The following is a 27643-nucleotide window of genomic DNA, read 5'->3' on the forward strand; positions in this document are numbered from 1 at the left end:
GTCGGGCCTGCCCCTGCACGTCGACTGAAAAATCCTGCCCATTATGATTAGGGAGATAGATACTGTTCTCTACAGTTGAGAGCGTGAGCCCTGAATGCTATGTTGCCTGCCCAGTGCTAGGGTTAAGGACATCTCCTAGGGGCTGGTGAGGAACTTGGATTGGGAGGGGAAGCATCCAGTTGTCATGGTGCATGTGGGTATTAATTACATCAGTAAGAAAGGGGTTCTAGTGAGGGAGTATTAGAAGCTAGAGCTAAATTAAAAAGCAGAATCACAAACCACCAGAAAATTGGCATAGGGTAAATAAGATCAGAGAGTTGAATGCATGGCTTAAAGATTGGTGTGGGAAAAAAGGGGTTTCGATTCATGGGGGACTGGCACCGTTATGGGGGCAAAATGGAGCTCAACACTTAGGATGGTCTTCACCTGAAGCACTCTGGGACCAGTATTCTGGCGAATCATATAATTAGGGCTATAGAGAGGACTTTAAACTAAATAGTTGTGGGGGGTGGTGCGGCGGTGGTTGGAGGGAAGTGTTCAATGAATGGAGATTTGGAAAGTTGACGAGAAAGGACAAATCAATAGTGCAGCATAACAATATGGGTCATGGTAACCAGAGTGTGATAGGAAGGAACAGAGAGGTTAATGGTAGTTGTGCATCAGAGAGTAAGGTCCATGCAGGAAATAGTTGGAAAAAAATACAATTGATGTCACTTTATCTGAATGCCTGCAGCATCCGCTATAAGATACATGAACTAAAGGCACAAACAGAGATAAATGGTATAAATCTAATCTTCATTACAGATACATGTTACAAGGTGACCAAAGTTGGGAAATAAATATTCCAGAGTATACAATATTTATTTATAAAGCAGGAAGAATGGAAAAGGAGGAGGGGTATGAGAAAGGATCTTGGCTCAGAAAATCAGGAAGTAGAATCAGAATGGGTGGAGGAAAGGTCAGAAAATGCTGGTGGGAAGTTTATAATCTCCCAATAGTAGTTATTCATTGGATAGAGCATTAAATAAGAAATTATTGGAACTCATAGCAAAGGTAATATAATAGTTGTGGGAAAGTTTAATCTTCACATAGACTGGACCAATCAAATTGGCAAAGGTAGTCTGGAAGATACATTTGTAGAATACTCTTTCTTGGAGCAATATATTGCGGAACTAACTAGGTATCAAGCTATTTTAGATCTAGTATTGTGTAATGAGGCAGAGTTAATTTGTAATGTCATAGGCCTGAATTTTTGTAAAGACAGAAGGGCTCCATGCCTTAGCTAAAATGGCACCAAAGCCCCAATTCTGGAAGTCCTGCCCCCAAACCCAACGCCCACCATTTTCACCAGTTCACGGAGGCAGCTGCACATGTAAAAGTGCAGCTGCCTTCAAACAGAAGCAATTTTCATTACTAGGATTTCCAAAACCTGTTGGTTTTAGACATTTGAGGAAAAGGTCTGAACCTAATGGAGTTCTTTGGAGAGGTAAGGTATATTTTGGAGAGGTCAGATACCCTTTGGGAGAGGTCAGGTACCCATTGAGATTGTTAAGAGTAGACATGAACGTGCATAAAAAGTGGATAAACCCTGTGGAACTGTTAAGCTGTCAAATCATTTAAATCCCCTAGCCCTTTAATTTTTTTGAAAAGATATATCTGGCTTGCAGTTAAAAAAAATTGCTGCTTGCTATTTCACTGCTTGTTGACATAAGGATTAATGTTGCTTAACTGCTTTCTACAACCTATCATTATCAGAGTGGGGGGGGGGGGGGGGTGTGGGGGTGCTGTATTTTCACAGTTTGATTGGCAGTTCCAAGTGGTTATGAAGAGATTAGCTATCTTTGATGAAGGGCTATAGGGCTATGAATACAAATGTTTATTTTTATTAGGAATTAAGTACTTGAAGGAAATGTTTGCTTTCATAAGGGATTAAATACTTGAATGATAAAGGCAGAATACTGCGGATGCTGGAAATCTGAAACAAAAACAAAAAATTCTGGAAAAACTCAGCAGGTATGACAGCATCCGTGGAGAGAAAGACAGAGTTAATGTTTTGAGCCAATATGACTCTTCTTCATTTGAAACGTTAACTCTACCTTTCTCTCCGCAGATGCTTTCAGGCCTGCTGAGTTTTTCCAAATACTTGAAGGAATTTAAATGTCATCAATGAGTGTTCTTTTAAATGTAGTGAAGTCTGCAAAAGACACTTAGAACTTTATTTTATTTCATCTCACCATGGCTCCTGATGTCTGCCCATGGTGATACTGGGTGAGTTGGCATGGAGTATGTAAGGATAAAAAGTGGATGGTGGCAGCACATGAGTTAGCATGAGTTGTCACTAATTTGGCAGAGGGTCTATAAAGAGCCATGGGGATGAATGGTAGTGTCATGGGTTGGCATAAGTTGGCACTATGTTGGCATAGGGATTATAAAGGACTTATGGGATGAGTGGGGTGTCATGGATTGGCATGGGGGGTATGAGGGGCCACACGGGTGGGGAGAGATGCATAGGTTGGTATGGAGAGTATGAGTGGCCATGGGGGTGGGTGGGAATATCAAGTGGCATAAATTAGCATGGATGTGGCATGGGGAGTGTATAGGTGGTGAAGAGTGTGAGGGGTGCAGACGAGAGGGCTGTTTTTTGTTTTATTCTAACTAGGACAAAGTCACAAAGCATCAAGGCCAGCCTTTTAAACAGCCCGTCTCAGCATCTAGCAGCCCCTTTGGTTTCCTCCGGAATTTTTCTGGGCAACACCTGCCTATACCCGAAATGAAAATATGAACATTTCAGGCACTTGCTCTGAGTCGGTTTTGTGGCATTGGCGGCACAATTTTACATTCAGCGTGTGGGCGCACGCCTGACACGCTGGAACTTAAAATGATGCGTGGTATCGTCAGGCGTGCTTCCCAACGTCATCGTACTGCCTCGTGATATTCAGCGCGCGCACGCGCGCCAGAGTCTGCTGCGCAACCACTGTTAATTGAAAGGCCTATTAAGGCCATTAAGGAGCTAATTAACCTCAAATTTATGCTGCCTGTCCAACCTAACAGTTGGCAGGCAGGCGAAAAGGCCAAGAGGCCTTTACGTTTTTTTGGAAACCTTATTCACAAGCGGGATGAGGCTTCCAAAAGCTAATAGTGATAATATAAAAACTTTATTTTCAAAATAAAAACATGTCCCATCTCATGTGACACAGTAACATGAGGGGACATGTTTCATTCAATTTTTACTGTCCTTTTTTTATTTTTAAAAGTGCATGCGCAAAAGAGCACTGGACCCATCTCTCCCTCTTCCCCCTGCCTGCACAGGTAGTCCTCAGTGCTACTGCTCACAATCCATGCTGGGCGGGCCTTAATTGGCCTGCCCGCATGAAATCACGGTGCGGAGCTGACCAGGGTGGTGGTCGGCTCCATGACCACCCCTGCCCGCTCCTGCTGAGCTCGCCAGACCAATATAAAATTCTGGCCTGGGAGTTTTTCCAACTCTATGCTCCTAAGTCAGGAGCAAAAATTCAGCTCATAATAAAAGATCCACTGAGAAATAGTGATCATAATACAATTCAATTCCACATTAAGTTTTAAAATGACATACTCCAATCACAAAAAAGGATCTTAAACTTAAACAGTTACATAGGTACAAGGAGAGAGCTGGCTAAGGTTGATTGGGTAAATAAACTATAAGTTATGATGGTAAATAAACATTGGGAAACATTTAAAGAAGCAATTCAAAATATTCAACAAAAATACATTCCATTAAAAAAATAACTCAGCAAGTGAGATCCATCAGTGGTTGATGAAGGTGATTAAGGATAGTATTAGATTAAGAGAAGGAGCTTAAGTAAGCTTGAGAATTAGGAGTGTTTTAGAAAAAAGCAAAAGGCCAAAAAAGTTGATTAAAAAGGAAGATGATTGAATATGGGAATAAACTAGCCAGGAATATAAAAGCAGATTGTAAGAGCTTTTACAATTACATAAAAAGGAAGAGAGTAGCTAAAGTAAACGTCGGTCCCTTAGAAACAGAGACAAGACAAGTTATCATGGAGAATGAAGAAATAGTAGAGTCATTGAACAAATATTCTGTGTCTATCTTCACAATAGGAGACACAAGTTACACTCCATAAATAGAGGGTAACCCTAGGAGTTTATCAGAATGAGGAAATTAAGGTAATTAATTTCAGCAGATTAAAAAGTACTGGAGAAACTCAAGGGATTAAATCCTGCACATTTCAGGAGCTGATGTCCTACTTCCTAGTGTCCTAAAAGAGGTAGCTGCAGAGAAAGTGAATGCACTGGCAACGATTTTCTAAAATTCTTTAACTTCTGAATGGTCCCAGTGGACTGGAAGTTAGCTAATGTAACACTGCTATCCAAGAAAGGAGGGAGAAAGAAAACTGGGAACTCAAGGCCAGTTAGCCTGACATCAGTTATCGGCAAAGTGCTGGAATTGAGAAAGGCTTAACAATGCACTTAGAAAAGCATAGCATTAATACAGCAGGGCAACATGGTTTTACAAAAGGGGAATCCTGTTTAACAAATTTATTAGAGATTTTTGGGGATGTAACTATTAGAGTAGATAAAGGGGAAACAATAGATATGAGGAAGAATATTAAGCTTGGCAGGTGGGCGCGTGCCCGGGCCGCCTAAGTAAAATGACGTACAATGATGTAGGGAGAGCGTCCCGATGTCATCATGCAGTCGTGCGATATTTTGTTCGGCAGGCGCACGCTGGAGTTGGCAGCATGCCTGTCGACAATTAAAAGGCCAGTTAAGGCCATTAAAAAGGTAATTCCATTCAAATTTATGCTGCCCATCCAACCTTATGGCTGGTGGGCAGACGAAAAGGCCAAGCGAGGAAACCTCATCCACGGGCGGGATGAGGTTTCCTAAAGCAAATAAGATAAAATAAAAATTTTGCACTTGAGTTAAAAACATGTCCCTGCTCATGTGACAGAGTCACATGAGGGGACATGTTTTATGACATTTTTATTTTCTTTATCATTTTTTTTATAAACAGCACTTCATCTCCCTGAGGCAACTCTATGCCTCAGGGAGATTATGTAGCGCGCACTTGCGTGCACGCACGAAGTTCGTGATCACCCTCCTCCCCCCGTTCGCACAGCCAGCGCTGAGCGCTGCCACTCACATTTCACGCTGGGCGGGCCTTAATTGGCCCGCCAATGTGAAATCGCGGTGCAGTGCCAATCGCGGGTGGCGGTCGGCTTCCCGGCTGCCTCCGCCCACCCCCGCCAAGCCCGCACGCCAAGGGCAAAATTCTGCCCATGGTATACTTGGATTCCCAAAAGGCAATCAATAAGGTGCCACATAAAAGGTTAATAAGCAAGATAACAACTCATGGAACTGGGGGTGATATATTAGCATTGATAGAGGATTAGTTAATGGGCAGGAATCAGAAGTAGGGTTAAAGGGACATTTTCAAGTTGGCAGGCCTGTTGGTTTTTAAGCAATGGTTTATAATCTACAAGCAGCGTGACTTACAAAATTAAGCTTAAAATTAATAACTAATGTTCTTGCTAGGGTAAAAATAGGTTTTCCATTAAAAGAGTGATTAGAGAACATGGGCATATGTCACAGTTGATTCAAGTACCTTTGCTTGTGCAGACCTTAAATTAAATGAATTGGGTCATTTTAAATTCAATCTGCAACGAACATGGTTCTTCAGTATAAAAATACTCCTGTGTGCTGGAAAAACTCAGTAGGTCTGGCAGCATCTGTGCAGAGCGAAACAGAGTTAGCATTTTGAGTCCAATATGACACTTCTCCGAAGAAAGTCATATTGGACTCGAAACGTTAACTCTGTTTCACCCTCTGAGCTATCTGTGCTCATCTAATACTGGCTTCTTGTTCATCCCCAAATTTAATTGTTCCAACATTGGTGGCTGTGCCTTCAGTTTCCTAGGCACCAAGCTCCGGAATAACCTCCCTACGCTTCTCCGTGTCTCTGTCTCACTTTCCTCCTTTAAGACACTTTTTAAAACCTACCTCTTTGACCAAGCTTTTGATCACATGGGCTAACATCTCTTTATGTGACTCGGCATACTTTGTTTTACAATGCTCCTGTGAAGCGCCTTGGGATGTTTAGTTATGTTAAAGGTGCTAAAAAAGAAATAAGCTGTGGTTGTTGTTATAACACTCGTGTGTAGGAAGATATTTCAAAGTGTTCTACATTAAGGAGGACTAAACTGAGTGAGAGTGGGAAAGGGAGGGTTAAAGGAACAAGTTTTGACGAGGTTTTTGAAAGGGACTCAGGTGTCAAGGTGGAGTGCAAAGGCCAGTAGCATTGTAGTGCAATAGCAACCATTGGTGAAGTGAGCTAGGCTGGTACAAAGGGATGACCAATATTTGAACAGTGGCAGTTGCCTCAAGAGGTGTAAGGCAGAAGGGAACACTAAAATAGGGTGGGGAAATGCATTGGAGGAATTTGAAAGCAAGAAGAGAATTTTTGCTTCAACTCAATTGGGCAGGTGTTGCTAATAGAGCTTAGAGAGGTGAAGGGTGATGAGAATGTATAATTATGAAGACTGCAGCTAATTATAATTTATGGAGGATTGAGGCAAAGAGGTCAATTAGGAGTGCAAGAGAATTAAAGCCTCAGGGGTGAAAACACAAATTAAGTTTTCAGTGGCAATGTGGAGAGATGGGACAGTGACAGCCAATGTTCTGGGGCTGGAAGCAGGTGATGGACCATATATGGGTTGGAGACTAAGTAAAGCATTTAACAGTGTACCTAGATACCCCACGTCCTGATCCAGCCTTGAGAAGTTGGTAGAATCAATGTCAAAATAACAACTAAATTCACACAACACCCAACACATTGCAAACCATAGGCCAGAATTTTGATGTTAGCATGCGGGGGCGGGCCCAACACGCTGACGCATAAAATGATGTGAGATGACGTGGTTGTGCGCCAGAGGCTGCTGTGCGCCCGCTGAGCTGCCAGAGGCCTATTATGGCCATCAGAGAAGTAATTTAGATAATTAACAGCACTGCCCAACCTTAAGATTGGCGGGCAGGTGAAGAGCCCAAGTGGCCTTTGCGTTTTTCAGGAAACCTCATCCACAGGCGGGATGAGGTTTCCTGAAGGTTTTCTAAAATTAATTAATTCTTGCACAATTCAAAAACATGTCCCAGCTCATGTGACACCGTCACATGAGGAGACATGTCTAAGTCATTTTTAACTTTATTATTTATAAACTTTTATTATGTCCTTAATCTCCCTGAGGCAGCCCCGACTCTCCCTCCTCCCCCTGCCCACACAGGTAGCGCTGGGCACGACCGGCCGTGCGTCACGCTGGGTGGGCCTTAATTGGCCCGCCCACTTAAAATGGTGGTGCAGGCGGCTCCGTGCCTGCCCGCGCCGGCTCCCGACGGGCCTGCCCGACGTGCAGAAAATTCTCCCCACAATCTTTCCTGACTTTAACATTTACTTTAATTTCTATTTTTTCCTTTTTTCTATTTTTTTCCTCATTCATTAGTTCTAAGCAGCACACATCATCCTTACAGATGGCACTAGAAGAGCAATAACTAAATCAGCGAGGCAGAAGGTCCAGCCCTTTCCCAGTTGCACTGAATCAAATCAAGTCTGAATCATTGAAAGCTTGATCTAGATTTTGTTCCTGGATTTTTTTTAAAAAAAGCATCCCTTAAAAATGGCAGACTTTGTGCATGACCAATTGTTCACCAGCGAAAGTAAACCAAAAATTGGGCAAGGTGTACAGGAGCCATGTGAGGAAAAACCTTTTTAGGCAGCGAGTGGTAATGACCTGAAACTCACTGCTTATGAGGGTGGTGGAAGCGCAGGAAATGAACAATTTCAAAGGGAAATTGGATAGGGAGGGACTTGAGGTAAATAAACTTGCAGGGCTACAGGGATAGAGTTGGGGAATGGGACTGATTCATTGGTCTACAGAAAGTGGCATGGGCATAATGGGCTGAATGGCCTCCTTCTGTGCTATAATGACTCCATGACATTTTAAGTCCACAAAAACCAATGTGTATATGCAATTGCAATATTTTCCGGGAGAGGGCTGGTTAGTTCAGTTGGGTAAGTGCACAGGGCAGAATAACGCCAATAATGTGGGTTCAACACCTCTACTAGCTGAGGCAATTCATGGGGCCTACCCTCTTGCCTTGCCCTACAGTAATGCAGCTGCCTAGCTACCTAGACATCTTGAATCCTCCTCACCTCTGATATCATGACAAAGCAGCTGAGAGATCTGGGGTGGCAGCATGTACCCTTCCTCCACTATAATCAAATTCCTTAGAATTGGTTTAGCTGGAAAGTGTGACCTTCAAAATCACTTACATCGTGGAACAATGAGGAGTCCACCACTAAAACTATAATGATTTTTTTTGGAACTTTTAAGTTAAAAAAGAACCCTGAAGCATATCCAGACTGAGCAGCTTCACTCCCATATTCACCATTTCCAGAAAGACCTTGCTTTCCCTACTCCAGGCAGTTTATTGATCCAAAATCTGGTCTAGACTGGCAAAGCCAATTCTATACATAATAACAGCAAGTAATGCAGCTGAAACTATGAACAGCCACAGTTTTTCCATCTGAAAATTGACTAACTGTTCAGTTTCTTTAAAGGGGAAATGAATCATCTCACTGTTGGTGCTCTTATCTGAACTTGTTTACATCTAGGAAAAAGGATAACACATTGACAGCACACTGGACTGAACATTGTAGGGTCAGAGTTGAAATTTGCAGCTCAGCTCAAAGACCATTGATTCTTATCCATGTTCTTTGGAATAATGAAACTAAATTATAAAGCTCTAGAACTATTTCAACTTCAGGAATGTGTATGAACAAGGCATGCCATTTTCAGTTCCAAATGTCAAACCCCTCTAATTAACTGAGTTCTTTTATATGTCAATGAACGTGGGCAGGGAATGGACAAATGCATTGTCCCATCACCAAAATTAAGTCATTAAAAATTAGAAGGATTCACAGCATTAGATTTCTACACTTGTAGGACATGAAAAGTCAAGCATCACAACAAATCCACACATTACTTCCCCTTTCACTAACTGGAAGGAACATTTACTCTCCTCAAATGCATTTACCTACTTCCCCATCCGATGCTAAGGTTGAGACTTCAGTTATAAATGTTAAAAATGCCACCTGAGTAGCTGCAGCAGATGATAATCTTCCCCTCACTCACATCCACCTGCCCAACACCACCATTACGGTGCAGAAATTTATGGGGCTGAATTTTCCAGGGGAAGCGGCGACACATTGCTCACCACCCCACCCCCCCACCACCCCCACACCCCCCTCCCGTTACAAAAGCCAGTTTGAAACCAACCAACTTTAAAACGCCGCCCCACAGCAAAATAATGCTCCAGGGGCAGCCTAAACAAGCAGAGTTGAAGGAATTCCCGCTTCGAGAGCTGCCAGCCAGTCAAATTGGCTGGCAGTTCTAGCCGTGCCAGCAGCGCCAGGATTCAGTAGTGGGCACTACTGGGACTGTGAGTAGGCCCCAGGAAGAGCAATAGATTCTGGACTAAGCTAAGTCCTGGGCTTTTAGGGCATGAAGGGACCTGGCACCCTAGGGAGGGGGTGTGGGGGACATGTTTTGGAGGCTAGGTGGGGAAGCATTATGGGGCAGGTGTCATTTTTGGAGGTTGCCCCCTATATACACAGGGCTCTCTTCAAAGAACTTACCCCACAATCCCCCACCCCTCTTCTTGCCTGCCTTTTAACCAGTTGTGTTTAAAAAATACAGAGTTGTAACACTTGCCTGCCTTCCCACGCCAGCTGTATTATGGTGTGGGCAGCATAGTATTTGGGTCAATTGGCTTGTTAATAAGCTCAAATGCCTATTAACTATTTTTTAAAAAAATGGCAGGCAGGCTACTGATTTCAGCTGCCTAGTGTTTTATGGGAACCATGTCGGGGGTGGGAGGGAAGGCAGAGGGCTAGCCACCCATTATATTTTGCATGCCCCCACCCCCCCTGCAACCCCACAACCAAAAACATGCCTGGTTGGGGCATGAAATTCAGACCATGAGATATGTAAAATAGTGGTGGGAAGATAATACCTCTCTGTGCTTGCTCTGTCACCCAATCAGTTTGTAATACCTGAAGCCCTTTTGTTCGATTAGTTCTTTAGTACAAGGGATACAAAACTTACTTTTCAACAGTAGCTTTGGTAGAAGAAAGAGATGGAGGATCTTTTGCTTTCAATGAATTGCAGGGTACGTCTGTAGGCTTTGAAGGCTGACATTCACTTGGAGGGGCTTTGTCATTTTGGCAATTCCAACCAAGGGTATCACAAAGGTTGGCTGATAATGGGATGGAGCAATTTTGATCACTTTTGCTGTTTTGAGAAATGTTGGGATGTAGACATTGTGGTTGAGGGTTACAATTTTGCTTTTCACTATCAGAACTGCTGAGTGGTTTGGACAAAGGTGGCCATTTAATTGTGCAGTTGTCCTTTGTTGTTGAATTGTAGGGCAATGGTCCAATTAGTTGAGATCTTGTTCTATAATCTATGGCAGAACAGGAAAGGGGCTGCTGTTTTGTTGAATCGGGCTCCCACTTCTTCATCCTGGCATCAACAATAGAAGACACCCCATAATCTATAATAGAGAGGTAATAATATAATTAACAGCCTCAACAAGTTGCAAAATCTCCAAATATTTCCACATTTTACACACAAAAATGTTAAAGCAATTATCAAAATGAACTCTAATAACTTAAAGATGAGCTGCTTTGAATTAAATTCACCTTCATTGCTTTGAATTAAATCTTCTTTCAAGGTGAATTGCACAATCATGCAAACTTGATCACTTCATTTGTATGTGATGGTTAAAACACTTATTCTGTAATTGAGAGCTTCCAGAGATTATGCCATCTATGGAGCATGAAGGACTATTTCCACAAGCAAGCCCATGCTTCTGAAGTACTGTAACCTGAGTTTCTATGCACAATAACCTGGTGGGTATTATATCTGACAGTAGAATACATCCCCTATGTTGCTAATAAGTTCTCTGACTATAACAGGAGCTACCCTCTTGCCCTCTAGATCCCGTCAATATATGAACATTCAACAAGATAAAAGCAAAAAACTGCGGATGCTGGAAATCCAAAACAAAAATAAAAATAAAAATACCTGGAAAAACTCAGCAGGTCAGGCAGCATCTGCGGAGAGGAACACAGATAACGTTTCGAGTCCGTATGACTCTTCAACAGTTCTGTTGAAGAGTCATACGGACTCGAAACGTTAACTGTGTTCCTCTCCGCAGATGCTGCCAGACCTGCTGAGTTTTTCCAGGTATTTTTATGAACATTCAACACTTTGACAAATTACATCTGTCAGACTACACTGTGTATCAAGTTTATTAATAATGAAGTTAAACAGAAGCAAGACCAAGCTCCAGCAGATTAAAATACTTCAGGTAATTCCACAGTGTTCCTTTCAAAACCATAAATGTCAGGGAACTGTTAACAATTCTCTGTTTAATGTAAACAATGTGTGTCCTTGTGTGAATGCTTCTTGCCTCTACCCAAATGGCAACACAGTGAAACAGAGAACTGGTGAACTGGGAAATGCGTTAGATTATTCTTTTGTCAGTCAGGCTCTGACCATGACATTGTCAATTAACACCAGTTCCAGACACCAAGGCTGAAATGCCTGGTGGAACAGACTCATATCCCCTTGGTGAGTCAGGAATAACAAATAACTCTGTGTCTTTACTGCAGCCTGGTATTCACATTTTTAAACAGTTACATCTTTCTGAATAGACACGTCATGAACATTACTCCGAAAACCCTGAATTCCCACATGAAATAGACAATTACTGTGTTAGCAATTTGCAAACAACTTGGTAAAAGTATTTCCCTCTACCATAGATAGTCCTTGGCCATGCACAGCTTTCTGAAATGTAGCTAAAGAGATCAGAGAAGAAAAAGGAATTCAAAGGCACCTTATATAACTACAAAGCATAGAATGTATGTATTTCAAATGGCCATCCAGCACTCAGTCAAAGCAATAATCAATTTACATTAATCACAGAAATAAAGCCCTCTAAAATTATTTACATGAAGTCTAATAGGAAGAAAAACAACAGATGTCTGATCCATTGTAAACATCATAATAAAAGTGGCTGCTCTTCATTGTCAGTGATAAATGATGTCCCTTCAAGACGCAAGCAGAACAAGCTGGTTTGGTAACTATAATGATAGAGTGCTTAACCTCTTTGCGAAGAGGTCAGAGGTCAAATTCCAGCCTTGGCTGACATATGCACAAAGGTGTTCCCAAATCTATTAAACTTAGCTGAGGACATGAAAATAAAGGTAGGGGGAAATTTGAACAAAGAACAAAAACAGTTCCAGGAATTTTAATATTGATTAGTATAAGTTTCTCCATCTTAACTATTATGTTATTCAGTTTTGGGAGATATGACAATGAACCACGATTCTATCCTTACCCAATGGTCACGCATGCAATAGTAATCAGGTGGGGTGGGGACTGCATGTAATTTTTTCCCACCTTTTGAAATAAGTTCATAAATCAAGACTGACAGTGCATTCCAACTGAGCACACAAATAAATCACTGTGCTTCTGCATAATTTTTCAGATAGCATAATGCAGCCAGCAATGTAGGCGAGATCTATACTAATCCTCCCGTAAAATCTAATCAGTATTTTCACATTTCAAAACATCCTAATAAAAACAACAATATAAAGGGGAAAAGATTATCCTGAAATAGTAATTTATCAAATGCATGAATGCCAGTCTAGGATTCCAGTAACAGGATATACACAGCATTTTTATTGACATATACATAGATATATCACAAAATTAAGCTTTTCCAAGTCTTCCTGAGAACAGCTGCTAAAGACTTTTTACATACAGTCTAACCTCTCTAGTCCAAAAATTTATTGTTCTGAAACACCAGTTGTCCAGGAGTTTTTTGAGCAGACCCAAGCGACTTGTGGCATTGTTTTAGTCCAGTACTTTGGGAGCAGAAACATGGCAGGTACAGTATTTGGATAAGTAAAAACATTTTTTATTACTGCTTTATAATGTTTTATCACTGTTTTATGTTGCAGATAAATACTTATCTATGGTGTTCACATACTTGTAGTTAGATGTGGTTAGGGGGAGGTGGTGGTATAGTGGTAATGTCACTGGACTGGTAATCCAAAGACCCAAGCTAATGCTCTGGGAACATGGATTCAATTGGCACCATGGTAGCTTAAATTCAATTAATTGAAAATAAAGCAAATTGAAATCTAGTCTCAGTAATGGTGACTATGGCCAGAATTTTTGAGTCGGCGAGCAGGGGAGGGGCCCGCTCGCCAACGCATAAAATGACGCGCGGTGACGTCGGGCAGGTGTCCCAATGTCACCGCGCGTCATTCAGATTTTCAGTTCGGCGGGTGCGCACCTAAGTCAGCTGCGCGCCCACCCAACCGTCAAAGACCTATTAAGGCCATTTAAATATCAATTAAACTAATAAACTGAGCTGCCCGTCCAACCAGGCAGCCTTCGCATTTTTCATGGAACCTCATCCACGGGCAGGATGAGGTTTCATGAAGGGTTTATAAATTAAATAAAATTTTTCATTAATGTTCATTGACATGCCCCAGCTCATGTGACACTGTCACATAAAGGGACATGTCTTAAAAATGTTTCTTTTCTTTATTTAAATTTTTAAAACTTAAACTAATCTCCCTGAGGCAGGCCTCGACTTAGCCCGCAGAGGGAGTGCTCAGCGCTTCCGGGCGTGCGTCATGCTGGGCGGGCCTTAATTGGCCCGCCCATGTAAAATGGCAGCACCGACCCGATCAGGGGCGCCAATCGGGTCCACGCCTGCCCGCTCCACCCCACCCCCGGTCCCCCGACAGGGGGAAAATTCTCCCCCATGAAACTTACACTGATTGTTTTAAAAGCCCTTTAGGGAAGGAAATCTGCTGCCAGTACCTGGTCTGGCTTACATGTGCTCCCAGATCCACAGCAATGTGGCTGACTCTTAACTGCCCTCTGAAATGGCCTAGCAAGTCACTCAGTTCAAGAGCAATTAGGGACAGGCAACAAATGCTGGCTTCACCAGCAATCCTCACATCCCATTAAAGAATACAAAAAATCTAAAGTCATTTTATAATCTAGAAAATTCCAAAATCCAGAAATGATTTGGTCCCAAGTATTCTGGACTGGCGAGGTCACATTGTACCATATATTTGTATTAGATATTAATTCCATGTAAATATGACATAGAGTGAAATGCTGTTTACCTGCCTTCAGTACATTGTAATCGTTTTCAAACATTGATTTGTACCAAGTCTTTGGTCCTTCTTCAACTAAAACCTGAAATAGATGGTTAAATCAGTATTTATCTGGATATTTTATCACATAGTTACATAATACAGGAAAAATGTGTTGCCCAGTGTCCTATTTAACATCTGCTAGATTATGAATCGATTACAATGTTTTACTAATTTAGTCACCAAAGAATGTGGTGCAGTGGTTTTATTTGTTACTTGTTCAGTAGGATCAAGGAACATGCTGAAAAAAATCTCATCCATTTACTAATAAAAGAGAATACAGTATTTGGAATGGCCTGTATTTATCGCATCAAGCTTGTTCCTTCTAACAGACCAAGTTCCATTTCTACTCTAGTCACTCCACAAAAACAGGACAAAATAATGAAAATACTTTGTCCACTGGATTCAAGTAGTTAATAAAGAAATAGAAGTTGTCTATTTTGTTTAAAAGGTTAAGTGAATCAAGGCAGTAATCCTACTGAGAGGACCAGGTGACATTACAGATTTCTATAGTAAACCTTTGGTAGGTGACATGGTTGGATATAACCTTGTCGGTGATCAAGACTACTGTCAAGGCCATCCCTGACTACATCTTTGTATTGCTTACCATTCACATTTCCTCACTCACTTCCTGCTGTGACTTTTCTTCCTTTCTCTTTCAGCTTTTCCCCATGTTAAATGGGGTCACCACAATGCTGGTTGATCACTCCTTCATATCAACCGTCATTTTTGGATTTGGCCGGTGGTTTTACAGCCAGATGCCCTTTCAGCCCAACCCCAACCCCCACTCTGAGAGCTAAAGTAAACAGAAGCTTCCAGAAGAGATGAGAAGACTAAGTTGTGAACATGTGTGTAAAAATCCTGTAACTGCTGAGATACTTTAAAGCACTGTAAATAAACCTGTAGTAGACTTAGAACTAATGTCATCTCTGCATTGCTTTGAGGTAAGTCAGATATACAAACATACTACAAACCAGCGAATACACAACAGTTGGGTTCTTTCGTGACCAACAAAGTCCTAGAATGGAACTTGAGCCTGAGGCCTTCTAGCTTAGAGACAGGTGAGCTACTCACTGAGCCACTCCAACTTCCTACTGTGATTTTTCTGAAAAAAAACCTCTCTCCCAATTCACTTACAACTACATTTTCAAATTTGCAATTGTGTAGCCTTGACTCTCCATTTACCTCACAATACCTCTGCAGACATCAGTTTGATTAATCACTCCTTCACTGAAACATTTTGTGTCCTTGTCCCCACAAAACCTCCACTATCTCACATTTTGGTTATTCCCCCCGAATGATCCCTATCCCCAACCTCTTTAATCCAGGATCTAGAATCACTCTGGAGAGCAAAGATAAACTCTGGCTTCTTTTCTCCACTACTAAGCATTCCTTAAACCTTCCTCCCTATTCCCCTCATCACCAACAAGTGAGGAACTCATAGACTTCCTTGTCACCAAGATAGAAATTAGCCATTCAGCTATGCTTGCTGCTCATCCCTTTCCTCTTGCCCCTACATAATTTCTATGAATTCACCTCAGCCACAAGAATCACCTTATGCTCCTCCTTCCACCTAAATAGCTGACAAACCTTTCTGGTTACCATGCGAGCTGAAATTGTAAATGGTTACCCCCTTTCAGCTATTGTCTCCCTTTCAAAATTATTTTCATCACCACACTCTGTCAAAAAAATCACCCATGGCCAATCTGTACTTACAAACTTCTTTGCCCCATCTCCAGCCTCCTTTTCCTCATCAAAGTCCTTTGATATCTTTTCACATCCCAAATCTGCGCCTATCTTTCCCGTAGTGTTTCAATATCTCTAATCTGGCTAAAATGGTCTTATGCAAAGTTACAAATGTGTTGTGACTGTAACCATGGTGACTTATCCCTCCTTTCCTTCTTCAACCTTGTGCAAACTTCGAAATAGTAAATGACATCATCCTCGACAAACCCCATTCCTGCATTTTCCAGCTTGCTGGGACTGCCTCATTTGTTTCCACTTTTAGTTATCCGATTGTGGCCAGAGCATCTATATCAGTGGCTTCTGATCCTGTCCCATGCTATTACTGCCAGACTCCTCCAAGGATCTATCCGTGGCTCCTGCTTTTCCTCATCCATATGCTGTGGTTTTCCTGAATCCATGTGCTGTGGTTTTCCTAAATCATCCACAGACCTGTAGCCATCTTCCACACATACACTGACAAATCTCTACATCATATTGCTTGATCTTCCCACTGTGTTAGAAAATAGAGATAGTTTAAGTAAGTTTATATTTGTATTTCTGGGTGTTAGGAATGAGTTTTAGCTTTGAAGTTTAAGCTTGATTTGTATTTCTGTATCTGTGTGTTAAGGAAGGTCAAATAGAGTTTTAGTTTCACTTGAAAAGGCTGCTTGCATTTCTAATGAAGAGTTTACGACCCCTATAAAGTAAAAGTAAACACACAAGAGTAGAAAGAATAGTGCTGTTGCCTACCAAGGGTGGGGGGTGGGGGGTAGATGGTAGTTTCTTCCCACAGACATACACACAGAACTAAAGAAACAGCTATTTTAAGTTCAGTTGAAGTCAGGACCCTAGAGAGACCAGACACTGGGAGAGGGAACTGCAGATTTCCCAAAAGAACAAAAAGGTCCCAAGTGAAGAAAACCCTCAAAAATCCAGCAAAGCAGAAGAGGGGAAAGTCTAAAGGAGACCATGTAGTCAAAGGAAGGACAGGAACTTGGGAAAAGGTCCTGTTAAGTGAAGTTAAGAGTGAGGAGCAGAGAGAGAAAGGCTGCAGGCTTCAGATTTAAAGTGAGAACAGCTTGCAAGAAAGTTCAAAGAGACAACTGAAGGTCTGTAATTCTTTGCTATGGGTATGTGAAGCAGTGGTGTACTGTTAAGGCTGAGTTGGTGAGAGCGAGTGCATGCAAGACAGCTTGAATGCATGTGGTGACCGAGGGAAGAGGAACATCAGAAGGAGAGTTCGAAACTCTGGAGGTGAACCCTTGTGGAAGGTGTCGGAACGAAAGCATCAGTTTGGGAGAAGATTCCAAGGCGAGGTCTTAGAGAGTGGAGATTGGAAACCCTTGTGTAAAGGATGGAATTCAGTGAGACTGGTTGGCTCATGGTGTGATAAGCATCTGGGGGGAGTTGAGGAAAGATCCATAGCATCTGTTTGAGGTAGCATCTATCACTTATTTCGGGATGTGGTGTGTCTGACCACAGAGTGCCATAGGTTTACATGGACTGTATTTACTGTGAACCTTAAAGTATAAGATCGTTTTTGTAACTTGTGTTAACCTTACAAATCTGTATACATCTGTAAAGGTATAGCTGTTGGTGAAGGAGTATTGTAATATAGTTCATCTTTTCTTGTTGAATAAATGTTTTATTCTTTTGTAAAAAAGTTCATCAGTTGACTCCTGTGACTCTGTTCAGTAGCTACTCGCCACATATTTACACAAACAAATAAAAGTTAGGATTTATCAAGCTGGGTTCCACTCTGGGATCAGGCTTGGCCAGGTGTAACCCCAGCTGGGGGCAATAACAACTGCATCAATACTGCTCAATTGTTGGACTAATACCCAGCATTGAATAAGACACATTTTCCTATAGGTAAACATTGGTATCCACCATCTTCAGCTCTTGTCACAAACTCTATACCCTTTCCACTGACTCCGGTCTCCTCCCTGGATGTTGTCTCACGCTGGATCAGATATGGAATCCCATTTGAACCAGAACTGAATTTGTGACCCCCATAGCTTCACCATCATAAATACCATGGGCAATGGTGTTGAGATCTATGTACAAACACCTTGGAAAACCTTTTTTCATATTAGTCAGTGATTGAATGCCCTTTAAATTTGCCTAAATATAGAACTGATAGAATCATACAATAGTACAGCACAGAAGGAGGCCATGAGCCCATTAAATTGATGCCAGCTCTTTCAAAGAGCAATCCAGTTAGTCCCAAACCTCTGGATATCCTTGCATTTTTTTCTCCTTCAAGTATTCATCAAATTCCCTTTCAAAGGCTACTATTGAATCTATATCCATCATCCAATCAGGCAGTGTATTCCAAATCCTTACCAATCATTGGGCAAAAAAGGATTTTCTCAAGTTGCCTCTGGTTCTTGTGCGAGTCAGCTTAAATTTGTGACCTTTCCTTATCAACGCTTCAGCCACTGGAAACAGTTTCTCTTCATTTACGCTAGCTGACCCTTTAATGATAGTAAACACCTTTGTCAAATCTCCTGTTAGCCTTCACTGATCTATGGAGAACAAACCAAACCATCTACAGCCTATCCATGTATCTATAATCCCTCAACTAGAACCTTTCTAATAAATCTCTTCTGTACCCTCTTCAAAACCTACCAGCCCTTCCTAAAGTGTGATTCCCAGAATTGCAAACAGTAATCCAGCTGGGGCCGAACTAGTGGTTTATAAAGGTTCAGCATAACTTCCTCGCTTTTGTACTCAATGTCTCTATTAATAAAGCCCAGAATCCTATATGCTTTATTAACTGCTTTGTTAACTGTCCTGCCAACTTCAAAGATTTGTTCGCAAGCACCCCCAGGTCTCTCCTTGCTTGTCCTTTAAAATTGTATCATTTAGCTTGCCTTGTCTCACCTCATTGTTCCTAACAAAATGTATCACCTCACAGTTTTCCGCAATGAATTTCCTCTGTCATGTGTCTGCTCATTGCCCCAGCCTGTCTATGACCAATAAAATACAGCATTAAAAATATTGTCATTTGTAAACGCAGGACCTGTGGGATTATTATTTGTGTAAATTACAACAACATAAATTGCAATGACACAGAACCTTGAATTCATTATAGCAAGAGTGTTTTCTAATAAAAGTAAGCAGTTCTGAATAATTTCTCTATTTCAGTGCTTGCCAAACTTATTCCCAGTGCGATTCCATTTTAATGCCTCAGACTTCATGTGACCCCAGAGTGAAAATTAGCGGGTACAAAAGATGTTGCGTGGGGGGAGGGGGAGGCTTCAGTAGCTGAGCAGGGGTGGGGGATTTAGTTTTTGATTGGGTGGCAGGTGGGATCAATAGTTAAGCATTGGCAGAGCTGAAAAGGCAGGGTTTCTACAAAAAAAAATGAACCTTTTCACAGGCACTTTTAGCAGCAGCAATTAGGCCTCAGAGAGCAGTCCATTAGGCCACACCCACCAATAGAAAAAAAATGCAAGGATTTAAAGAGTCCTCACAACTGTCAGAAATCTGAGCTTCACGGCAGCTGCTGCTGCCTCACAGCTCGTGACCCCCAAAATCTCGTCTCGCGATCCTACTGGGGGTTGTGACCCACAGTTTGGGAAACTCCGCTTTATTGAGCTACACGCTTACATCCCTCTTTTTACGAAGATGAGGGTCCCTTGTCGAAGAGAAGATTTGACCCTCCAATGAAGGGCTTCCACTGGCAGTACTTTCTTTAAAAATCAAATAGCTGAAAAAAGCTGTTATGTTAATGGTATCACATTGATCTACATCAGTATGTTAATGCTGCAAAGCATCACAGTGCTTTTGAATAGCACATTATACTACGTGGTAAAGATGACATGAAAGTTAATTATGTGTCATAGCACTGACCTAGTACAGCATGTTATGTTAGAGTTACACACTGACCTTAAGCAGTACATTATGCAGAAGAGTATCGCATTAGTTTAGAACAATACACTATCAGTTGAATCTAGAACGTTATGTTACAGTACAGGATATCCAAGGAAAAGATTTAAAAGGTGTAGCTGAGGAACTACAGTGAGCAGTAGTTTTTAAAGAGAAAATCATTTCAAAAATTCTGCGATTATTCAGATGACTTGCTGTTGAAAATGAGCCATTTTCTGGTAAGCATCCAATTTTTCAATCTTTCCTTCCTGTTCACAATTGTAAATGTCAACCCCATAATTCTGTAATCTTTCTCCTTGACTCAGTTCAGTGCAAGTATCATACATGACGCAGTAGTTAAAAATAACTGCAACATACTTTATCATGTTTTTTTCTGAAATAAATACTTAGATTTATGCCTACCACATCTTCAGGATATCCTGGTTCAATTTTCATCCTTTGTTTCAAATCCCTCTGTGGCCTCAGTCCTCTTGATCTCTAGCCCTACAACCTTCTCCAGCACTACAACTCTCTAGGATATCTGCACTCATCTAATTCTGGCCTCTTTTGCATTCCTGACTTTAATGACTTCACTATTGGTGCCTGTGTCTTCAGCTGCCTAGGCTGTAAGCTCTGGAATTCCCTCCATAAAGCTCTTGCTTCAAATCTTGTTGGATAACACTCCTGTGAAGTACCTTGGGATCTTAAAGGCACTATATAAATGCAAGAGGGTCAGTTAACTCAGTTGGCTAGTTGGCTAAAGTGTGGTACAGAATGGCGACAACAGCATAGGTTCAATCCCCATACCTGTCAATGTATCAGTAATTACGTTGTCAAGGTCCAATAACAATCTTCTTGTTGACTGGCAATCACAGTGTATAGCAATTACAGTGTGAAGACAATTGCATTGCTAAAACAGTTAATAGGCATTGGATCACATCTGTACAGCTGTAACACTCTTCGGTGGAAGGGACAGGGAGAGTCTGTTACTCCGCTGAGCTGTTTTAAGAATAAGCCTGCTTGAAGTAAAAGACTAGCTTTGAACGTGTTCTTCCATGATAAGCACGTATTGGAACTAACAAATACTGGCTGTGGTTGTTCATGGAGACTTGCCTGTTTGCCTTGCCCCATGTTTGATATGGAGTGATGCCCCTCAAGCTATATATAACCAATTGCCTCTCTCTAACAGAGAGAGATACCTCTGGTCCTTTGTGGACTTTGGCTAATTACTATAATGCAAGTTGTTGTTGTTATCCCAAATTGCTTCAGAGCTGATGAATTACACTTGAAGGGTAGTCACATTTGTAGACATGACCCAAAATGTAAATGAATCAACACTGTTCTGTTATCATCAGTTTTCAAGTGAAATTACTCATACAGATCTTTTTCCTTTCCTGGAACCATTGACTCTCCCTGGTGTAGAGATCTATATGCCTCACAGATCCTCCAGTACTCGAATGGTCACTCGCCATGTGGGAACACATGCAAATGTGAAGGTGACAGCTCTGAACAGGGAGCCTCGATCAAAGCAAAGTGCTTAGATTTCATGTGCCAAAATTGGCTGGCTCACAAACGGACCTGAAGCAAACAATAGATCACAAAAACTGTAGCAGGCTCAGTGATGGGGGCACATATCACAGGGCCCTTTGTCGTAAACACAGTTCAGCAACAACCTGGGCTTGGAGTGAAGAAAGGAGAGCTTTCATAGAATGATAGAGATTACAGCACAGCAGGAGACCACTGAGTACCTGGAGCACTCTCCTGTAATCCCATCCAACTTCATACCCTTTTATATTCCTTCTTTCCAAATATTTATTCCTTTCTCCTTTAGTCTTTGTTCTAACCCGCACCTCAGTAGCCAATTGTGATGAAGTACTCAACAGCCTGATAACCAACAGTGTGAAAACCTTCCTTCTTTCCCTTTTGGCTCTCCCCCAGTCACTCATAAGAGACAATCTCTTACTACTTACCAAGTGTAAAACTCCCTTGTTTCACTCACTCCTTACTGCTGCTCCTCTCTCTGTGCCATTCCCACTTTCTGTATGCCTCTCTCTCCTAACTGCTCGAGCCCCAGCGCCCCAAAATCTCTTACCATCCCCTGATCCCCAGGCTCTTCCCCAAAATGACCCCTCACACTTGGTCTCCCTGACCCCTAATCAGCAAGCTTTCTCCTGAGACCCCATCTGCAACTCAATTCTTCCTTTCTCTGCCCTGTTAGGTGGGTTAGGGGTTGGAGGGTTTGCTGGGTAAGGATGACATCACAGAGCCAGATACTTCTCTGCGGTTCTGTGTATGTTACAGAAGGAGGGAGGTTCCTGCGGCAGGAAATTCAAAGCGTGAAGATTTCCTGGGCTGAGAGACCTATTCTCCATTCTGTGAGACCCTCAGGCAATCTAGGAGGGTTGGCAATCTCAGCTCAGTGCCAGAGGATGTGATTTATTTACATCTTGGGATAGCTGGCCTATGGATATACTGGGTGTTCAGAGTATACTGGCTAAGTGTACAAAAACAGGAAAATTGGTTCTACGTGTGATGCCACAGGATTGTTTTCTGTGACAATCTTTGAAAATTACACTCGTTGGAAATGAACAACAGTGTATATACTTCAGAGCAATTTATTGGCTATAAAGTGTTTTGGAATTTCCCAAGGACCTGAAAGGTGCTATGGAGGCACAAATTCTTTCCTTTTAAAATTGCTGTAGGTTTCGTATAGCTTAGATAAATTGAAGCTTTACCTCCCTCTAGTGGCCTCACACAGTCCATCACCAAAAACGTGTCGCAATTACTTCCTCTCCAATAATTTTGTCTTAGAGTAGATGAGAGTGAACAGGTGCAATACCAGTAGTAAGTGAGTTTGGTCTACTTGACTGTATTTAACAGTTCTCTGAGCATTATTATGGCCATGTTAAAAGCCAGCCATGGATTATTTGTGCAGAATTATGCAGTGAAGTAAACATAGAATGATTATTGACTAGTTTAGGTCTAACACACCTCAACTAAACAACAGACAAGATATTGAAAAGAATAATATGAGAGGAAGGGAAGGAAGGAGGGGTGGAGGGGAAAGGGGGAATGGAGGGAAGGAAGGAAGGGAAAGAAGGGAGGAATGGAAGGAAGGGAGGAAGGAAAGGAGAGAGAAAGAGAGGAAAGGAGGAATGAAAGAAGGGTGGAAGGGAGGTACTGTTATAATTTAGAAGTGAACAATATGTGAAGGAATGCAGCCATAAATACAGAGTTATAAGAGAATCCAGATATAAATAAGGGGTTATAAGCTTCAGGAAGTGATTCTCCTATGAAGCAGAGGTTAAAAATGAAAAGCAGAGTTCATCTGCTGGACAAAGGTTCAAGCAGTTTATCAACATGCCTAGGCATAATTGTATGCTCAAGGACAACAACATCCTGTAACCTAGAATATGATAAATCTTCTAACACAAGGAAGTTCCGAAAAAGCAGGAATGGGCCTCTACATCACCTCAGCAATACATTGGTAAATTATAAAATACCACAATCTAACAACAAATAACCTTAAGTATGACCCTAAATAGGTTATCAACTGAATCGTGGAAACTGAGTGTAGTGGCCACTATCTGCACTTCTGTATCCTATTTGCTTGAAAGATATTGATTAAAACTAGGATGTTGTCCAGCATAAGTGCTTAACATGCTTCCTGCTGGTTCAGCTCCTTTATGGTGTAAATATTAGAACCACACAGAAAAAGTTATGGATTTGTTGGATTCACTCCAACGTCTCTCAAGGTAAATCCTGCTGTAGTGTAGTGATGATAGTTCTCCCGTTGGGATGGAGGTATCTTGCCAAACTCTGTAGCTTTCTACTTGGGGATTTAAGGTAAATGCTACTTTAAATGTTGGTGGATACCTTAGAACCATAGAAAAGTTATGGTGCAGATAGAGGCCATTCAGCCCATCATGTCTGCACTGACCAAAAAGAGAATAAAGAAACTAGCCGCTCATTTTAATCCCTCCAGCACCTCATCCATAGCCTTGTAGATTTAAGCACTTCAGATGTAGATCCAGGTACCTTTTAAATGAGTTGAGCATTTCGGCCTCAAAAGCCAACTTAGGTAGTGAATTCCAGACGCTCACCATCCTCTGGGTAAATTAAGTTTTTCCTCATGTCCCCTCTAATCCTTCTACCAATCACCTTAAATCATGCCCCTGGTAATTGACCCCTCAGCTAGGGGAAACAAGTCATTCCTGTCTACCCTATCTAGGCCCCTCATAATTTTGGACACCTCAATTAGGTCACCCCCTTAGCCTCCTCTGTTCTAAGGAAAACAGCCCTAGTCTATCCAATCTCTCCTCATAGCTGCAATTTTCAAGACCTGGCAACATTCTTGTAAATCTCCTCTGTACTCGCACCAGAGCAATTATGTTCTTCCTGCAATGTGGTGACCAGAACTGCGTACAAAATTCCAGCTGTGGCCTAACCCGTGTTTAATACAGTTTTCATCATTGCATCCCTGCTTTTGCATTGAATACCTTGGCCAATAAAGGAAAGCATTCCATATGCTTTCTTCACCACCTTGTCCACCTGTCCTGCCACCTTCAAGAACCTGTGGACATGCACTCCAAGGTCTCCCACTTGATCAACCCCTCTCAATAACTTCCCGTTTATTGAGTATTCCCTTTCTTTGTTTGCTCTCCCCAAATGTACTCTTTTCCGGATTGAACTCCATTTGCCACTTCTTCGCCCACTCAACCAAACCATTGGGGAAATTTTTCTCCCCGTTGGGGTGGAAATGCAGGTGCGGGCACGAATAGGCACACCTCAGATTGGCGCCCCCGATTGCGGGTGCCATGCCATTTTATGTGGGTGGGCCAATTAAGGCCCGCCCAGCATGACGTCTGCCAGGAAGCGCTATGCGCTCCTTGTGCAGGCGGGGTGGGGGGAGGGGGTGGAGGGGGGTGGGGGCATGCATGTGAAAGAGCGTACTGATCTCCCTGAGGCTAAGTGCTGCCTCAGGGAGATCGGCTCCAAATTTAAAAATGTTAAGGAGACGAAAATAAAATTTCCCTGACATGTCCCCTCATGTAACACTGTTACATGAGTTGGGACATGACCAACTCTTTTACTGAAACCTTTATTAAATTAAGAATGATGAGGTTGTGGATGAGGTTTCATGCTTTTTCTTAAACCCGCCAGGGCTCCCGGCCTGCCCGCCAACCCTAAGGTTGGACGGGCAGGTCCATTAATTATGTTAAGTACTTTTTAAATGGCCTCAATAGGCCATTGACAGGTTGGCGGGTGCACAGCTGATTCAGCTGCGCCCCTGCCGACCTGAAAATGGAAATGACGCGGGGCGACGTCAGGAGTTCCGCCCCGCTCGCCGACCGGAAGATCCTGCCCTTGATATCATGGAGTCGACAGCTATCCTCGTCACAATCAACCACACGGCCAATTTTTGTGCCATCTGTAAATTTCTCAATCATGCCTCGCAGATTTAAGTCTAAATCATTAATATATACAACAAATAGCAAGGGCCCCAACACTGAGCCCTGTGGAACATCACTGGAAACCATTTTCCATTCGCAAAAACATCCATTGACCATTACCTTTTGTTTCCTGTCACTGAGCCAATTTTGGATCCAACCTGCCACCTTCCCCTGTACCCCATGAGATCTCACTTTCCTAATCAGTCTGCCATGTGGGACCTTGTCAAATGCCTTACTGAAATCTATGTAGACAACATCCGTTGCACTGCCCTCATCATTCCTCCTTGTTACTTCCTCAAAAAATTCTATTAAGTTAGTAAGACACAATCTTCCCCTAACAAAACCATGCTGACTGTCCCTGATCAATCCGTGCCTTTCTAAGTGACAGTTTATCCTGTCTCTCAGAATTGTTTCCAATAATTTGTCCACTACTGAAGTCAGACTGACCGGCCTATAATTTTCTGGCCTATCCCTCGCACCCTTTTTAAACAATGGTACAATGTTTGCAGGCCTCCAATCCTTTGGGACCTCACCTGTATCTAGTGAGGATTGGAAAATGATCCTCAGAGCATCCGTTATTTCCTCCCTGGCTTCCTTCAACGGCCTGGGACACAATCCATCTGGCCCTGGTGATTTATCCACCTTCAAGGATGCCAGTCCTTCCAGTACTTCCTCTCTCACTATGCTTATTATATCTAATATTTCACACTCCTCCTCTTTAACTAGAATGTCTGCATCATCCCTCTCCTTAGCGAAGATAGAGACAAAGTACTCATTGAGAACCCTACCTATATCTTCTGCATCACAGATTACTATGCACATCTCTGATAAGCACTCCCTTTCCTTAGTTATTCTCTTGCTCTTAATGTACTGGAAAAACATCTTAGGATTTTCTTTGATTTTACTTGCCCATATTTTTTCATATTCTCTCTTTGCTTTTCTAATTTCCATTTTTACTTCACCCCTGTACCTTTTATACTCCTCTAGGCTTTCTACAGTAATAAGTCTTTTGTGACTGTCATAAGCTTTCTTTATCTGCCTTATTTTGGCCTGTCTGTTTCTGGATAACCAGGAGGCTCTAGATTTGGCAGTACCACCCTTTGTCTTTGTGAGGACATGTCTACACTATGCCCGTATAATCTCACCTTAGAATGCCTCCCACTGACTTGACACAGTTTTTCCTTCTAATAGCTGTATCTAGTCCACTCTCATCAATTCACCTCTTAGCTTTGTAAAATTTATCTTCCTCCAATTTAGAACTTTTACCCCTGTTCTATCTTTGCCCTTTTCCATAATGATGCTAAATCTAACTATACTATGGTCACTATCTCCAAAATGGTCCCCCACTGTTACTTCATCCACTTGCCCAACTTCATTTCCCAAGACTAAATCTAGTATTGTGCCCCTCTCTCTCATTGGGCTTGTTATGTGCTGGCTCAAAAGTTCTCTTGAATGCAGTTCAAGAATTTTGCACCCTCTGTGCCCATCACACTGTTCTTAAATATCTCTCTGTAACATTAATAAGACTTGAATTGTCTACTGAAACAATGGGCAGAAACGGGGCCCGCTGCCATTTTGAGTGGGCGGGCCAATTAAGGCCTACCCAGCAGGCTGCCCGACGGGAAGCGCTATACGATTCCTGTGCGGGGAGGGGAGGGGAGGGATTCCCCATCTGCCAAAGTGCGCTCTTTCACACATGCGCACGAAAGAGCGCACTGCTTACTGAGACAAAGTGCTGCCTCAGGGAGATTAGTGACCGGTAAGAAAAGTCAAAAAATAGAAAAATTAAAAAATTAGTAACATGTCCCCCTCATGTGACAATGTCACACGAGATGGGACATGTTAATAAAATTGACATAAACTTTATTAGGCTTTTTAAAAACGGACATGAAACCTCATCCTGCCAGTGGATGAGGTTTCATGTTTTATCAGAAGCCTGCTGGGGCTCCTGGCCTGCCCGCCAGCCTTAAGGTTGGACGGGCAGGTCTTTAATTATCTTAATTAGCCTGTCAATGGCCTTAATTGGCCATTGACAGGTCGGCGGGCAGACAGCTGATTTCGCTGTCCGCCCGCCTTCCTAAAAATTTAAAGGGGGTTCCTCCCGACATCATCCTGTGTCATTTTCCCAACGGTGAGCGGGCCCCGCCCCCAAATCACCAACGGGAAAATTCAGGCCAAGGTTATATTTCTTTTCCTAGAACTCTCAATGTTGTAATTGCCATCAAAAGTGAATTGCATGTCTGGTTCTTTAATAAATTTTTATATAATTTAGAAATATATTTTCTCATATAGTCTT

At 42.1% G+C, this 27643-nt stretch overlaps 1 protein-coding gene across 4 annotated transcripts in view; it reads right to left on the minus strand.

The window, feature by feature from the left end:
* LOC144685952 (uncharacterized) overlaps positions 1 to 27643 on the minus strand; it is a 137920-nt gene that overhangs the window by 70102 nt on the left and 40175 nt on the right. For all 4 annotated transcript variants that reach the window (XM_078551013.1, XM_078551010.1, XM_078551011.1 and 1 more), the window contains 2 exons: positions 14267 to 14339; positions 10158 to 10605 (listed from right to left, as the gene is read on the minus strand). In XM_078551013.1, the coding sequence (XP_078407139.1) occupies positions 10158 to 10605; positions 14267 to 14339 (521 nt within the window). The remainder of the gene's footprint in view (positions 1 to 10157; positions 10606 to 14266; positions 14340 to 27643) is intronic.

Source organism: Cetorhinus maximus, chromosome 10 (assembly GCF_964194155.1).
Source record: "Cetorhinus maximus chromosome 10, sCetMax3.hap1.1, whole genome shotgun sequence".
Taxonomy (NCBI): domain Eukaryota; kingdom Metazoa; phylum Chordata; class Chondrichthyes; order Lamniformes; family Cetorhinidae; genus Cetorhinus; species Cetorhinus maximus.